At 40.5% G+C, this 18,069-nt stretch overlaps 1 protein-coding gene across 1 annotated transcript in view; it reads left to right on the top strand.

Annotated features, from left to right (window-relative positions):
• Positions 1 to 16,969, top strand: part of CLYBL (citramalyl-CoA lyase) — a 298,084-nt gene extending 281,115 nt beyond the window's left edge. The window contains exon 8 of the mRNA XM_045821587.1: positions 16,183 to 16,969. Coding sequence (XP_045677543.1) covers positions 16,183 to 16,278 — 96 coding nt within the window. The 3' untranslated portion in view covers positions 16,279 to 16,969. The remainder of the gene's footprint in view (positions 1 to 16,182) is intronic.
• The last annotated feature ends 1,100 nt before the right edge of the window (positions 16,970 to 18,069 follow it).

Consider the following 18,069-nt stretch of genomic DNA (forward strand, 5'->3'; position numbering starts at 1 on the left):
AGTCTACTCATTTTACATCTACTCAATAGCCACATTCCACGGAATTTCCTCCTTTTTTACAAACCAATTGGGCCTTTGTCTTTGCTAGGACTTCCTTATCCTGCTCATTCTCTGTCCTTTCTTCCATTACCTCCACAGCAAAAGCGGTGCTCTCAATTTCAGGTCACCTGCATTTGATTAGTAGCTCCTCCAGCTGATATTCTCAGTTTTTAAATTCTATTAAGTATATTGCTTTCAAATACTGATGCTGTGTCAAATATATAGCACCCCCAAGTGTAGAGTCCAGTTTATAAGAGTTTAGAGAGGTACTGTCTGGGTAGCTCAGTTGCTTAAAGCATTGACCTGATACACCAAGGTAGTGGGTTCAATCCCTGGCCAGGTGACATAAGAATAAACCAATAAATGTATAAATAAGTGGAACAACAAATCTGTTTCTTCTCTATCTCTCTCTCCCTCCTCCCCCACATGCCTTTGTCTCTCTCTAAAATCAATCAATAAATTCTTTTTAAGAAAAGACTTTAGCCCTGGCTGGTATGGCTCAGAGGTTGAACCCCAGCCTGCAAACAAAAATGTTGACAGTTCGATTCCCAGTCAGAGCACATGCCTGGGTTGCGGGCCAATACCCAGTTGGGGATGTGCAAAAGGAAGCCAATCAATGTTTCTGTTGCACATCAGTGTTTCTCTCCCTCTCTTTCTCCCTCCCTTCCTGTCTCTCTAAAATATAGAAAATAAATAAATAAATAAATAAATAAATAAATAAATGAATGAATAAAACCTTTAAAAGGTTTAGAAGGAATAGAAAGCTTTAGGCATGAGTTAGCTTCTTCTAATTGCATCTTCAAGAACACTGATGTCTCTCAGTACCCTTAAAGCTACCCTGAAATCATAAAATCCTGTTATGATTCAAATGCTTTCTCAGTAGGCTTCTGTGACATATGGAATTAAATCATCTATGGGTAACAAGAGTAGTAGCTGTAATTGCAGCAGTAGCATAGCAGTGATTGTGGTGGTGGTAACAGCAACCAAATAGAGGTGATAGCATTGGTGGTAGTAGTGGCAGCAGCCTCAGCAAGGACACAATCATAGCAGTGGTGACAGTAATGACGGTGGTAGCAGCTGCAGTTTCCATGTACTAAGAGCCTGTTTGTGACAGACCATTGTATACATGGTTTTATTTAATGCTCACAATAACTCTACAAGGGAACTATTATCATCCCAATTGTACAGATGAAGCAACTGAGGTTCAAAAGCATAACATTATTTGCTGTGGGTCACACACAACAAAAGGAAGAGTCTGGGTTCAAATTCAGGTATAGCTGACTCAAAAGCCCATTTTCCTAACCCCTGTATCAAATGGGAGAACCCAGAGAAGCAAGTCCCTTTCTCTCCAGGTATCTTTGTATACTTTTTGTCTCTTGCAGCTACTGAATACCACCTCAGAATATGCCCATTCTGGAGAATTGACATTTCTCTTTGTTGGAAAATCACAGAGGGGCTGCTTGGCTAGGTCATCCCTGATGGCCTCTCAGGCCAGTACTGATCTGACAGGTGGAACTCTGCTGGGAGCATACAGGGCCCTCCATTCCATTTTCCATGGATGGTTCTGTGCTCCTTTTACAGCCAGAGTTACAGGGCAAAAAGGATGGTAGGGGTAAAGAGGGAGCTTCTCCAGACCTTTCCACCTTTCAGAACTTGGAAAATAAATCCAGTACGTTGCCCAGGTTGCAAGATCCCCAGCATCTCACACCCACTCTGAGACAGGGGCTGCAAGGACCTTCCCAAGCAGTTCAATTAGGCCCAAATTGTCATTGCATTCCCCAATCAGGTACAAAACTAACTCCCTTCAGATAATCCAACTGTTTCATTCTTATGAATCATTTACAAGGCTTCCCCATCATAAGCCATGGAATGTCGTCTGTCAGAATTTCACTGCTAGTACAGAGATTAGCCCGATGTGAGTTGTTGCCCATGTTGAACGAATTCAGTAAAATTTTTAGAAATGTCACATAGAGACATATTAGTATCTATAAGTTCTCTGGCCATAGATGTAAATGGTATTCAATTTTAATTCAGAACATTATTAAAATACTTATCAAATAATCTAAAGTGGTACAAATATTCTCTATTTTCTAAGTCTTCAATAATATTCTTTTACAAAAGATATTTATTCATAAAACAAATGGTTACTGATATTCCGAAGCATATATAAGGATGAAATGTCACTGTCTTTAATCCTTCTCATAAATGTTTTGGGTTTTCTTTTTCAGGACCTAAAATGGCATTCACACATTTATTGTTACGTTTTTTTTCTCACTGAAAATGTCCTTTGGTATCTCTTATATCAAAATAATTACAATAATAGCTTTCAAATGGAAACTCAGGATAGAAGCATGTTATATTTTAGTAGTTTCCAAATTCAGTTACTAAAATTGCATTTTTATTTATTTGCTTATCTGCACCTTATATATCATTATTTTTTCAGCTTCATCTTAAGTAATAATATCTATGAAATAACTATTTACATATGCTAGTTATTTTTTATACATGACATCAAAATAAAATTTTTAAATATATAGCATACTCTATATAGAACAAACATATATTTAAATTTTTTATATAATCATCACAGGTACCACAGTTAACAGCCGTACTTTGGGATGTATAGATTAGTGGGAAGAGTTTTAGATTTGGGATGAAAACACTTAGATTCTAATCCTCTCCTTCTGGCATTAGTAAGTTCCTTTAAAAAGATTAACACTAGCCCTGGCTGGTGTAGCTCAGTGGCTTGAGTGCGGGCTGCGAACCAAAGTGTCGCAGGTTCGATTCCTAGTCAGGGTACATGCCTGGGTTGCAGGCCATGACCCCCAGCAACCACACATTGATGTTTCTCTCTCTCTTTCTCCCTCCCTTCCCTCTCTAAAAATAAATAAAATATTTAAAATTTAAAAAAAGACTAATACTGAACCATAGTGTTTGTATCTGTTAATCAGAAATAACCATGCTGCCCTGGCCGGTGTGGCTCGGTGGATTGAGCACTGGCCTTCGGATCAAAGGGTCACCAGTTCAATTCCTGGTCAGGGCACATGCCTGGGTTGCTGGCCAGGTCCTCAGTAGGGGGCACTCGAGAGGCAACCACACATTGATGTTTCTCTCCCTCTCTTTCTCTCTCCCTACCCCTCTATCTAAAAATAAATAAATCTTTTTTAAAAAAGAAAGAACCATGCTTTCCCTACTATAAGTGAGAAAATGTCTTTGAAAATATTTTGTAAATGTGTAAAGTACTATGAGATGAAAACTTTGATTTTTTTAGTAGTGAATCTTCCTAACAAGATTGAACTCTTCCAATTTTTAGTTTGGAAACAAATATCCTAGGGCTTACTAAAGGCTATAAGAGTATAAACCACAGTTGCTCCTCAAGAGAGAATGAACTATCTTCTCCTGGCACCCAGAGATCCATCTGTGAATGGAGGGTCAGTCCATCCATGATGGTCACACTCAGAAACAGTGCTGAAATGGGCTGGGCCTGCTCTTAGCTTTTCCAATGTTGGGTCCCGGGACCACCAATGGACAGAGGGAAAGTGCCCAGAATAAAGGAAAAGAAAAAGTGGTTTAGCTTCCTCTCCTTAGGATCTGAAAGGAGCAAGCCTAAGGCACACCAGGGCAGGCAGCAAGAACAGAGGGATTCCAATGAGTTTCAGTCTTGCTTCATGAAGCAGAGATTAAGTCTTACGTGCTTTGTCATAAAGTCAAGTAGCTAATGAGTAGCAGAACCAATATTTTAAAATGTCTGTCTTCCAGATTGCTTTAATTTGGGCTTATTTAGGCTCCCTTTCCTCAGGCATGAGTAATCCCTTCATCCATAGAGCCATAGAAAGATCTGGTATCTCATACTGTAGTCCTTTGTTTTGCTTGATCTATTGAGTCACTGGTGACCAGAAACATGGAGCTCTTGAGAAAAAGAGAGAAAGCCAACCCCACTCTCAGTCTCAGTCTCAGTGTGCTACTGCTCATTCCCCCATACCTCTCTTGGCCTTTATTTGGCATCCCTGATCTTCTAAACCTGACTTTAAAAGTACCTATTCTTGGATTTCTGGTCAAGATAGAGGCATAGATAAATGTGGCTTGCCTCCTCACACAACCACAGCAAAATTACAACTAAAATATAGAACAAACATCATTCAGAATCATCAGAAAATTGAGCTGTATGGAAATCTGACAACTAAGGAATTAAAGAAACTACATTCATCTAGATGGCTAGGAAGGACAGAGTCTGAGACCAAGTGATCTCAAACCCATGTGTGGTGAATATAAAATGAAGGGATATCTTGGGAGCAAGGGATCTAATCCTCACACCAGACCACCCAATCCAGGGTCCCAGTGCCAGGAAGATAAGTCCCCAAAACTACTGGCTGTAAAAACCAGTGTGGGTTGGGTTGGAAAGCAACTGTGGGATCCTTGGGTTTCTCCTCTTAAACAGCCTTGCACCACACATGGACTTATTCAGACTCATTCTGGACTCCAGCACCAGGGCAACAGCTTGAAGGGCAACAGTGGCCTACAGGGAGGAACTGAAGTGCCTGGCATCAGGGCAAGAGCTTGGGGACAACTTTCTCCCAGATAGAACTGCAGACAGTGGCCATTGTACCTTTTCTGAGCCCTCCCCCACATAGAGTCACAGTGCAGTAGCACTATATCTGAATTTCCATCAACCTGGCACATACCCATATGAAGGGCTGGGCTAGGCACAGGATTCAGACTTTCCCAAATCCGCTCAAACAAGCAACAGCTGAGCTCAGCCTCTGTCCCTCTCATTGAGTGGCCCCAGTCCCAGCATTAGCAGCAGCCACCTGCAGATCACTTTAGACTTGTACCAAGGAGCCCCAGACAGAACACAGATGGAGGGTGACTTTAGCCACCACCTGGAACACCCAGAGCCTGTGCACCCAGTGGACAGTTACAGATCACATCAGAATACCACACAACCACCTCCACAAGCCACAGAGGGAGGTTGTTGCTGGCCAGGGGTCACAGCTAGTACTACCAGCTGTCTAGTTTGGGTAAATCCCCCTCATTGACCTGCTGACAGCAATTAAGACTTCTCTACAAAAGGAAGGAGTACTCAGCCCATATGGAGGGAACACCTTAAGTACACAGCTTGGGAGATAGGGGAGGCTATGCCATGGACCATACAGGACACCTGCTGCATTAGACGACACTACCAATACATGGAGTCAAAGCCGCTCTACCTAATACATAGAAACAAACAGCGAGGCTGCCAAAATGAAGAGACAAAGAAACATCCCACATGAAAGAACAGATCAAAACTCCAGGAAAAGAACTAAACAAAATGCAGATAAGTAATCTATCAGAAGTAGCGTTCAAAATACAGGTTATAAGGATGCTCAGGGAACTCACTGGGCACTTCAACAACATAAAAAAAGACCCAACCAATAATGAAGGATATACTAACTGAAGTAAAGAACAATTTACAGAGAATCAACAGTGGAATGGATGAAGCCAAGAGTCAAATCAATGATTTGGAACATAAGGCAAAAAAAGACATCTAATCAGTATACCAAGAAGAAAAAAGAATCCAAAATACTGAGGATAGCTCTGGCTGGTGTGGCTCAGTGGATTGAGCACTGGCCTGCAAACTGAATAGTTGCCAGTTCAATTCCCAGTCAGGGCACATGCTTGGGTTGCAGGCCAGGTCCTCATTTGGGGGCATGTGAGAGGCAACTGTTTCTCCTTTGAACAATGATGTTGGTCTCCTTCCCTTTCCCTCAGTCCAAAAATAAATAAATAAAATCTTTAAAAAAATTTAGGATAGTGTAAGAAGCCTCTGGGACAACTTCAAATGTTCCAACATTCACATCATAGGGGTGCCAGAAGGAGAAGAGAAAGAGCAAGAAACTGGAAACTTATTTGAAAAAATAATAAAAGAAAACTTCCCTACTTTGGTGAAGGAAATAGACATATAAGTCCAGGAAGCACAGTAAGTCCCAAACAAGATGGACCCAAAGAGGACCACACCAAAATACATCATAATTAAAATCCCAAAAGTTAACGATAAAGAGAGAATCTTAAAAGCAGCAAGAGAAAAGCAGATAATTACCTACAAAGGAGTTGTAATAAGACTTATCAGCTGATTTATCAAAAGAAACTTTGCAGGGTAGAATGGAATGACAAGAAGTATTCAAAGTGATGAAAAGCAAGGACCTACAACCTAGATTACTCTATTCAGCAAAGCTATCATTTGGAATTAAAGGGCAGATAAAGTGCTTTCTAGACAAGGTCAAGTTAAAGGAGTTCATCATCACCAAACCATTATTATATGAAATGTTAAAGGGATCTATTTTAAAAAAAGAAGATAAAAACTATGAACGTTAAAATGGCAAAAATACATAGCTATCAACAACTGACTCTAAAAAACTAAGTAAACAAGAAGAACAAAGGCAGAATCACAGATAATGGAGAATATTGGGACTGTGGCCAGTGAGAAGGGGGTCTGAGAGAATGGGGGGAAAGGTGAAGGGATTAATGAATGCAAATTGTAGTTACAAAATAGGCAGGGGGGTGTTAAGAGCAAGTATAGGAAATGGAGTAGCCAAAGAACTTATATGCATGACCCATGGACCTGAACAATGGTTGGGGGGCAGGGAGTTGTCAGAGGAAGTGGAGGATGCTGGGCAGAGGGGGACAAATGGGGAAAAATTTGGACAGCTGTAATAGCATAATTATTTAAAAAGAAAAAAAAAGAAAACTACCTATTCCTCAAAGTCCTACCTGGAAAGGACTGTCCTTGATTCAATAGCTCTTTCTGTGGCTCCTCTGTCTTTGTATCACTAATATAATACACACGTTTGTATTTTAACTGTTAAGTCATTTGCATGAGTTAACCTGACCACAACCCTACATCACATTTGTTGAGGTTAAATACTGTGCCCTACTGGAAACTCAGCAAGTATCAGTCAACTGACCAGTGAGTATTACCAGACCAGGAAAAAATCAAGCAGGGCAGAAAGACATCAGCAGATAAAGGGAAAGAGAAACAGAAAACAGATTCTATATTCCTATATCATGGCCCACTCTGTCACCCAGCTCTGGCCCCACAAAAGAACCAAGCTTCACTCTGAACCATATTACAGGTACTGGATTCTGTGAATTCAGAGAAATATGAGATGAGGCTGCTGCCCTCAAGAACTTCACAGCATAGTGAGAAAGACAGCAATGTAAACAATTAGAAAATTCTGAGTGTGACAACAGCTACAAAGGGAGGCTGCCTAAGGGAAAAAAGGAGATGGATTAGCCCTACAGGGACTATGACATTCCTGTGCCTTGAAGCCCAAGAAGTTTTGCCAGATAGACACAGAAAGGAACTTGAGAGCAGAGAACAGAGTGTGTGGGAGAGGTACTGGGGTGTGTGTGTTGGTGGACTGACAGGAGAACTCAAGGCTGAGGGCTGAGGCAGGGCCTGGTCTCATCAGTGGACCATAAGGGTCCCTGCCAAGGAGATTGCACTTGATCCTACAAGTCCAAAGGGAGCCAAAGCAGGGTTTTAAGCAAATGGATGATCCCATTTGATGTTTTAGAAAAACTGTAGCAGGATCCCAGTTAGGAAGGTGCAACTCCTCTGTCAAGTGTCCCAACACTCTCTCAGTGGGACCTCTGTCAGCCAGCCTAGGAGCTGGGCAGCCTCCCCACTGAACTTTGGGGGACAGGCAACCAAATTTACTCCTTAACAGGAACATCATAATCAAATTGAGGGGACCAAGGCTATACTAGGACCAAGGTGGTAAGTTGAAAAAATTGGAAAGAAAGCAACAGTGTCTACCAGAGCATCATCTTTACCCATTTTGAGGGGTATTAAGCAACAGTTAACTTTGTGGGTAAGGAAGAGCTATATCACAGGAAGTCATGGCTGGGCCTGAGAGGATTTAGCAAGTAGAAACACAACCACGATCCTGAAGAGAAATTTGATAATGGCCAACACTGACTTAAAGTTTTAGGAATTCCCTGGGAACTGTTGTGACATAAATAATTAATTCACTGGGTGTAAGGCTTAGAGTCACAGAGGAGGAAAAAGAAGGACTATAACAGCTCTGCTCAAACACTGTCATTAATGCCAACAGAGACATCCCCCTCATAAGAACTTGCCCCAACACCGTCATTGAAAGGCACCAGGGAGAACTCCCTGAAGGTCCAAAGTATTTATTTGAAAATAAAGTGAGTAGGGAAAGCATTATATCAACTTACAGCTTCTAGAAAATTACTCTTTGAGTACTCTAGAGAAAAAAAAAATCTCAAGTACTAACTGCTGGAAATGTAAAATGTATGAATATTTCCCATAGATATGAGCACTATTGTCATCACCACCATCATCATCAATACTTTTGCCACTAAATTGTAAGTCAGATTCTCCCCCCATGAAGAACTTCAGGGTCTGATAAAATTCACACATTGCAGTGTCTAACTTGCCACCAGGCAATGACCAAAGTGGTAGAAAAACTACATATAGCCTAATAATACTTGTCTTGTGCAGATAACACCCAGGAGGCTTACATGTGTGTAGTAAGATGTGCCAAAGTGATTGACCAATCATTTTTTTTACAACAGATAACTCAATGGAACTCAATGGGTAATTGTTGAATAAAAGTCCATTGCACAATAAGCTCCATGGCAACTGTAGCAGGGAATGCATAGCGTGCTGTAGGTATGCAATATATCTAAGTGAGCTGTGTAATCTGACAAAGATGATCGTGATTGGAAAGGGCAGCCACTTAAGATCATCTGATTGCTCCATGCTCATCACACTAGCTTTTCCTCTAATTCTCCTTGTGTTATGTAGGACCTGCTTCTTCCCTGTTCCTCCAGCAAACTGTAAGCTCCTTGAGGGCTGGGAATTGGACCCATATCCAAGCCATCCTAACCATTTCCACCCAGGAAAGCTAAAACAGAGCTTCTCAAACTTAAATGTGTGTTAAATTATCAGAGAATTCCTGGCCAACCCATAGGACTGCATCAAACCATATAGAATCCAGCCCAAGAAATTACTTGTGCACCCTCCTCCCACCCTCCATCCCCTACCCCCTGCTGATGATTCTGATTCAGGCAGTCAGAAATCCCACTCAGAGAACATTTTTCAATCAATAAGCCCAGGGTGTAGGCCAGAAACACATGCTTTGGATCAGTTAGAGCCAGGTTTTATCCCAACTCTGTATCTACTACTTACAGGGCAGATATGTAACAAGTTTCTTAAATTCTTTATGTCTCACTTTCCTCAGTTATAAAATGGGGATGGATACAAACTCATAGCAATTAGCAGAATGATGGTTGCCAGAGGCTGGGGGAGGGGAGCTGAGGAGTAGTTGTTTAATGGGGACTGACCAAGTTTTGCATTTGCAAGATAAAAAGGGGTCCGGAGATTGGTTACACAATGATGTGAATGTGCTTAACACTACTGAACTGTACACTTAAAAATGATTATTACCGTAAACTTTGGGCCATATGTTTTTACCACAATTAAAAAGAAATAGAAAAAATATTGTTAATGGGGATGGGCATTACAGGAAATAAAGTATGTCCAGTGCAAGGCACAGTTCTGGGCTACTAACTGCTCAAAAACATATAGCTAGTACTATTGTCATAGCCATGATTCTTAAGGTGTTTTAAACGTGAATGAATTACTATTTAAAGGCATTTTAAACTAAATTATATAGTCTAAATCTTCAAACTGATGGAAGTTCCTTTATTTTGAAAATAGTATGTGTGCCAATTTATCAGGAATGCACTGGGCTATGAAACTGTAAGCATTTACTAAGGAATGTTTCAAACCCTCCCTGCAAATCTAAGTAGTTTGACAAAGTGTGTTTTTCTAAATCCTGACCAACAGACCATTCACATTTCACAGGTAGATCCATATATTAAAAAAACAACCCGTAATGTTGGTTGATATGTTAAAGCAGGAGGATATTCATACTAGGCCATGTGATTCTTTTTTTTTGTAGTTTTTAAAAAATATTTTAATTACTTATTTTTTTAGAGTGAGGGGAAGGGAGGGTGAAAGAGAGGGAGAAAAACATCGATGTGAGAGAAACATTGATCAGTTGTCTCTAGCACACCCTCAACTGGGGACCTGGTCCGCAAACCCAGGCATGTGACCTAATCGGGAATCAAGCCAGTGACCTTTCAGTTCATAAGCTGGCACTCAGTCTACTGAGCCACACCAGCCAGGGTTAGGCTGTCTAATTCTTTTTTTTAAGTATCTTTTATTGATTATGCTATTACAGTTGTCCCATTTCCCCCCTTCACTCCCCTCCACCCTGCACACCCCCTCCCACCCACATTCCCCCACTTTAGTTCATGTCCATGTGTGACACAAGTTCTTTAGCTTCTACATTTCCCATACTATTCTTGCCTTCCCCCTATTTTCTACCTACCATCTATGCTACTTATTCTCTGTACCTTTTCCTCCTCTATCCCTAGCACTTCCCTGCTGATAACTCTCCATGTGATCTTCATTTCTGTGTCTCTGTTCTAGTTGTTGGCTTAGTTTGTTTTTGTTTTAGGTGTGGTTGTTAATAATTGTGAGTTTGCTGTCATTTTACTATACATGTTTTTGATCTTCTTTTTCTTAGATAAGTCCCTTTAACATTTCATATAATAACAGCTGGGTGATGATGAACTCCTTTAACTTGACCTTATCTGAGAAGCACTTTATCTGCCCTTCCATTCTAAATGAAAGCTTTGCTGGATAGAGCAATCTTGGATGTAGGTCCTTAACTTTCATGATTTGGAATACTTCTTTCCAGCCCCTTCTTGCTTTTAAGATCTCTTTTGAGAAATCAGCTGACAGTGTGATGGGAACTCCTTTGTAGGTAACTGTCTCCTTATCTCTTGCTGCTTCTAGGATTCTCTCCTTCATTTTAATCTTGGGTAATGTAATTATGATGTGCCTTGGTGTGTTCCTCCTGGAGTCCAACTTCTTTGGGACTCTCTGAGCTTCCTGGACTTCCTGGAGGTCTATTTCCTTTGCCAGAATGGGGAAGTTCTCCTTTATTATTTGTCCAAATAACTTTTCCACTTGTTGCTCTTTCTCTTCCCCTTTTGGTACCCGTATAATTCGGATGTTGTAACATTTCAAGATGTCCTGGAGGTTCCTAAGCCTCTCCTCATTTTTTTGAATTCTTATTTGTTCATTCTTTTCTGTGTGGTTGTGTCTTTCTTCCTTCTGGTCCACTCCATTGATGTGAGACCCAGCTTTCTTTCCATCACTATTGGTTCCCTGTGCATTTTCCTTTATTTCACTTTTCATAGCCTTCCTTTTTTCATCTAATTTGTGACCAAATTCAACCAATACTGTGAGCATCTTGATCACCAGTGCTTTGAACTGTGCATGTGATAGGTTGGCTATCTCTTCATTGCTCAGTTGTATTTGTTCTGGAGCTTTGATCTCTCCTTTCATTTGGGTCATTTTTTTTGTCTTGACATGCCTGTTACATAATGAGGGACGGAGCCTTAGGTGTTCCTCAGGGTGGGGCAACCCAGTTGCTGGGTTGTGATGCTGTGTGGGGGGCAGGGGTCCAAGAGGGAACAATGGTGCTTCCTCTTTTGTCTGCTGGATTTCAGTCACCTCCCCTGCTTCCCACAATCAAATTGTGCCCTTCTGGTGCTGATTCCCATGTGGGTGGGTTTCTGTATGTTCTGGGACCCTGTGGGTCTCTCCAGCAAACTCTCCTGTGATGCTGGGAGTTTCTCCTGGCACCTCAACCTCCACAGGTGTTTTCAATTGGTGTTTTCAGGCTTTATTTTCTTGCACTGGGACCGTGGGTTGTGTGGTCTGTCTCACTCACCAGTTTCACCTGGCTTATCTGCACAGGAATGTGAGACCACCCGGTCCGCCAGCCGCCATACATGCCATTCTCCTCCATAATCTGCCGCCTGGCTGGATTTGCCTGCTGCCACCCTGTGCCCAGGGTCTGCCAGCCACTGCTTTTTTTGCTTTGACCCCTCTTTGCCTGGCTGCCCAAATCCACCCCTCCTACCTATCTGGATGAATATGTCTATTTTAACTCCTTGGTTGTTGGACTTCCATACAGTTCAATTTTCTGTCAGTACTGGTTGTTTTTTTTTTCCTAAATTTTTGTTGTCCTTATTTTGGTTGTGCAAGGAGGCACAGTGTGTCTACCTATGCCTCCATCTTGGCCGGAAGTTTCTATACCATTTTTTATATCTCCCCATCTATTTTATGCCTACTAATTATGCTTCTTTTTCCCTGTACCTTTCCCCCACATTCCTCCTTTCCCCCTCCCCACTGAACTCCCTCTCTGTGATGCCCATTTCTCTGATTCTGTTCGTGTTCTGGTTGTTCGCTTAGTTTTTGTTTTCATTTTTTTTCTTTTAGGTTCATTTGTTTATGGTTGTGGGTTTGTTGTCATTTTACTGTTCGTTTTTTTTATCTTCTCTTTCTTAGATAAATCCCTTTAATATTTCATATAATAAGGGTTGGGTGATGATGAATTCTTTTAACTTGACCTTATCTGGGAAACACATTATCTGCCCTTCCATTCTAAATGAAAGCTTTGCTGGATAGAGGAACCTTGGATGTAGGTCCCTATCTTTCATAACTTCAAATACTTCTTTCCAGTCCCTTCTTGCATGCAAGATTTCTTTTGAGAAATCAGCTGACAATCTAATGGGCACTCCTTTGTAGGTAACTGTCTCCTTTTGTCTTGCTGCTTTTAGGATTTTCTCTTTGTCTTTAATCTCAGGTACTTAATGATGATGTGCCTGGTATGTTCCTCTTTGCGACCAACTTTTTGGGGACTCTCTGGGCTTCCTGGACTTCCTGGAAGTCTATTTCCTTTGCCAGATTGAGGACATTTTCCTTCATTATTTGTTCAAATAACTTTTAAATTTCTTGCTCTTGTTCTTCTCCTTCTGGCACCCTTATAATTTGGAAATTGGAATGTTTCAGGTTGTCCTAAAGAGTCCTCAGCCTCTCTTCATTTTTTTGGATTCTTGTTTTTTCATTCTGATCCAGCTGGATGTTTATTTCTTCCTTTTGTTCCAAATCATTCCTTTGAGTCCTGGTTTCCTTCTTGTCACTGTTGGTTCCCTGAATAATTTGCTTTATTTCATTTTGGGTATCTTTCATTTGTTTTTTCATTTTTCAACCAAGCTTAATCAGTTCTGTGAGCATTTTGATTACCAGGGCTTTAAATTCTCCATCAGATAGGTTAGCTATCTCCTCATTGCTTAGTTCTCTTTCTAAAGTTTTGCTCTGTTCTTTCATTTGGCCATATTTCTTTGTCTTGGTGCAGCTGATAAGTTATAAGGGGGCAGGTCCTTAGGTAATCACCCAGGCAGGACAACCCTCTCTGCTGCGCTGCATTGCTGCCTGTGGGGAAGGGGCCAGAGAGGAAACAGTGCAGCTCACCTGCTTGTCTCTAGCACGCTTTCCAATGAACTCTCATGTGAGTGAGACTGGGAGTTTCTCCCACTGTGGCAACCCCAGCCATAGCCCACAATCAGCTCTGAGTCTCAGTTCTCCCCTTAAGTCAGCCCCTCCCATGCAGCCCCTGGAGCTCAGCAGCCAGCCCTGCCCCTCAGCTACCTAGCAGCAGTTTTTCTGAGTTGGCTGGCTTGGTCCACCTTACCAGTCTGGTTGTTCTGGTTGATTTTTTTCTTTAATTCCTTGGTTGTAGGAGTTCCATGTAGTCTGATTTTCTGGTGCTTTTGGTTGTTTATTGATTTTAGATTGGCTGTTATCCTCCTTTTGGTTGTTCAAGGAAGTGAAGGGTTTCTACCTATGCCTCCATCTTGGCTGGAACTCTGAATTTAGACTCTCTAATTCTTAACACTAAAATCCTCTATTTGCAGAAATGAAGGAAACAACAAAAATGTTGAATTTCATTTTCCAGCTTGAGCTTCACAAGGAAGTTAAGCAAAATCTGCCACTGTAGAAAAGAGAAATGATCTCTTTTGTCTTTAAACACTACATGAAATATTGCATTTTTGATGTGCAGGTGGAACCCAAAGCAGGATCAGGGTACATGGCATAGACCCAAAGCCATCATTTTGATTCTCTGTGTGTCATTTTGATTTTATGTACATCTATGCTATTTTTGTCTTGCCAGCCTATTATTTAAGCTTTAGCAGAAAAAAAAATGTCCTGTTTTACAGGACCATAATCTGCTTGTTGGGTGGATAACCAGGAGGCCTTTGGCCTTCATCATTTACTCCAACAAGGTAACTAGATTATTGCCTTGTAAAACAGCATGAGTCCCATGCCCTGATTTCATGTGTCATGCTAACCCACAGAACATCCTTGAAACTTCTACCAAATTAATAAAATTGATTATAGTCACAGAGATGACCAAAATTAGTTCTAGGCTGAAAAAATTAGTCAAAGGCTGATCTGAGAGTATAAATAGTAAAAACAACAGTGCTGGAAATGACTTATAGTACAGGATTTTAGTCTACACTGGTGTTCATATGAATCAGATTTATCATTCCAAGATTGAGAAGGTTAAGCAAATACAGTCATGCATCACTTAATTATAGGGATACTTTCTGGGAAGTACTTCATTAGGCTATTTCCTCATTGTGCAAATATAGAGTGCACTAACACAAACCTTGATTGTATAACCTACTACACACGTAGGCTAAATTATAGCCTATTGCCCCCTAGGCTACAAACCTGTACAGCATGTTACTGTACTGGATACTGTAAGCAATTGTAATGTGTTGCAGTATGACATTAAAATGGCTATGACATTACTAGGCAATAGGAATTTTTCGGCTTCCTTATAATCTTATGGGACTACTGTCATATATGCAGTCTTAGACATTGACTGAAACATTGTGGTGCATGACAGTACTGGTGAAAATTCTAATCCTAGTGGCTTTTAAATCTCTCTGTTAATTGAAAGACAAATTCTAAAGTCATTGCTAAGGATTCCCTGCCAATTTTTTTTTTACTTCCATCCTAAATACAACACTGTGTTATTGTGGGAGATGCGGGTTTCCAGAGAGCCTGAGAGATCCATCCAGGAAGTCCTGAATAATGGCAGCATTGATTGTTGACAGGTAGTACTTGTGAAATCCAGAAGTAGATGGTGACATATGCAAATAGACCATCAGCTAGGATTATGACTATTCCAATCCACCTCCAGGTCTCAGAAGTCCTGCTTTCCACTTACACCAGCATCCTTGCCAACAGGTAGAAGGAAGGAGAATTAAGATGAAGAGCTGTGATTATAAACAGCAAAAATAAGTGATTAAAAGAACATAAATATCCAGATATTAACTTCTATTCTGGGCATGCCGCCTTCTTTCCATTAACATTTTCTTTTTTGATACACTAAAAAATTATTATCTAAATGTGAGGGTCTGTGATGAAGGCTTGAAATTCTGAGACGCAATTATTAACTTTTCCTTGTCATATAACCTTGGAAAATCACTTTACCCTGGCCTGTTTCCTCATCTAGAACAGGACCTAGATCACATCATGCACTCAATAAGTATTTCCAGAGGTTAAAAAAAAAGAGTCTGTAAAATTAGGATAAGCCAGGAGAGAGCAGAGATTTCTTCCAGTTTCACCATTCAACAGACCTATGATTTTTTTGTTACAGGCTCCCTCATGTCCCTTGCCATTTTAATCCTCTTCTGCAGGTGTGTACCAACAGAGAAATCTCTTTTTACTCAGTACAATCCTACCTTACATTTTTTCATCACATGATAGTGTTACTTCTCAATTATGTTACAGCAAGAAGAAAGCATTTTGCTGTTAACCTGTTCATATGTGTTTTTTTTTCAAACAATCAGTTGCCAGAGTATATTACTATTTTTAAAGTTCTATATATTTCAAAACCTATAAGGAAGTATTTACATTTTCCTTCCATAGTTGTTTTCTGCTTGATTTTATGAGTTAAATGAACAGTTTCCAATACCTTGTGTCTGATGTTTTTCCACTCCATTAAAATGCTAAAGGATTTTTTCCTCTCTAGAAGGAAAAAGACCTTTCCCCTGTAATTTACTCTGCCTTTCTCGAAAGTGTGGTTGAAAAGTCAGTAAAACTCAGGCAGAATCTAAAATGTTCTTGTTGTACAAGTGTGTGCCTAAAGGAAGCCTATAATTTCCAAGCATTCTTTCAGGAAGTTTGTATTCTCTGTTTTCCAGGGAGCCTTTACTTTCCAAGGGAGTATGATCGACATGCCATTACTGAAGCAAGCCCAGAACATTGTTACGCTTGCCACATCCATCAAGGAAAAATGATCTGTTAAATTAAGCTCTCGTCATGTGGGCTGAACGTATACAGTGGATTTCTTAAAGACAGACCATAATACCCAAGGCAACTTGTTAGTATGCCAAATTGGAACTTTTCTCAATTTACAGTTCATGGTAATCGCATTTGTTGTCCCTGTTCTTATCTCAGTGGCCACTTATTCCTCTAAAATGAACTTTCTTCTTTTTGGTTCTAAGTTCATGATTTTATTATTCATTTATATGTTATAGATGTACACTTGTTATTTCACAGGGAGATAAAATAGTAGGGAAAGATATCTGTGAGGGGAAATTAGGTCTTTCCCAATATGCATACTCCCTTCATCCTCACGTTAGATGTTTCCCACATTATTCATTTGTTCACTTGACTCCATAAATAATTTTAAGGAAGGCTAGGCTTTTAAAAAATAATAACTGAACCGAGGGATTGTGTTTATTTCAATAGAAATCTGATTTTAAAAAACACAACAGAGATAACATAGAAAAGTTGATTAATGATCATATTGGTTTATACAGATATCTCAAAAAAAATCTTCAGAACTGATTACTGTTAACCTCCACCCCCCCAAAATGAAACATCCATAATCATGTAACTGTTCAGTGGTGGCTGAGAAAGTCCACATCCTGGATGAATGCTTTGGGTCGTTACCAGCAATTAAAAAATAAATGTGCATAAACACAAGACTATCCATTCTCCTCCTTGATTTCCTCATTTAACTGTTTGCCACTGAGTCCCATTCCCCTGTAAATGTATGGCCAGGACAGGGGCCCCTCAGCTATAAACTTGTAGCCTCTAAGAAGACACAATGGGGCAGAGCTGGTACATATGGTCCCCTGCAAGATTTGCATCACATTAGAGATGCTGCTACAGGTCATATGGGTGGTGTGGTTAACGGGCTTAGTAAAGCTGTTTTGAAGAGGTTAACCCAGCTTGTAGGAAGGGTAAATAAACATAACAACCAGCCATTCTTCCCTATTCAGCATGTGCTCTTATATTGAAGGCTAAAGGGTATTGAAGCTGCTAAGGATCAACTTGTGTTTGCCAGAGGACGCCAGTGAAATTTGAAACACCAACAATCAGAGATTTTGTTTCTGCCCCTCATTAAATCATGAGCTTTTGTGTTGAGACTCTGGATGACTGTTCTTTAAGAAATTAACAGAATGGGAAGTTTTAAACTCTACACCAACCTTTTCATGACCTACACAGCAGCAAGGCTGCTACTCTTAGACAAACACCATGGGGAAGGCTGTTCTGTTTATTTAAATTTGTAAATAGAAAACAGTTGTTGGGTTTTTTTTTTAATTTTCATTTTTCAACTCCTCCTCTGCCCTTTTTGTTTATTTCCTATGTGGCCTCTACTATGTATCCCAACCAGGAGCCTCTTTTCCCCCTATCTCTTCCATTCCTTCAGGAAGCCCCAGGGGGAGTAGAACTAAAGGTTGTATACAAGGAAAAGGATCGTGGAACCAAAGCAAAGTAGGAAGGCCCACATGCCATCATGCAACACCCACCCAGCCAAAGCATGGCAGGAAGGTGGGCAATTCAGTTTTGACAGGAATACCAGAGGAAACTGATCAAGGCAGAAAGTTTCTGAGGAAACACCTTGATTAACAAACTAATATTCCCAAACATGGGATCCTTGGAGACAGCTCTTAAACAGAAAAGGGATATGCCAAGTGGTCCTAGCCTTCCTTGGACAATACATCTCCCCTCCTTGGTGCACTCCCTTTAACTAGTCATGAGAGCACTGTCACTCTTCACCTTGGTTGCTCCAAGGTGCT

This window comes from Phyllostomus hastatus, unplaced genomic scaffold (assembly GCF_019186645.2).
Source record: "Phyllostomus hastatus isolate PE091 unplaced genomic scaffold, TTU_PhHast_1.1 phas_scaffold_46, whole genome shotgun sequence".
Classification (NCBI taxonomy): Eukaryota; Metazoa; Chordata; class Mammalia; order Chiroptera; family Phyllostomidae; genus Phyllostomus; species Phyllostomus hastatus.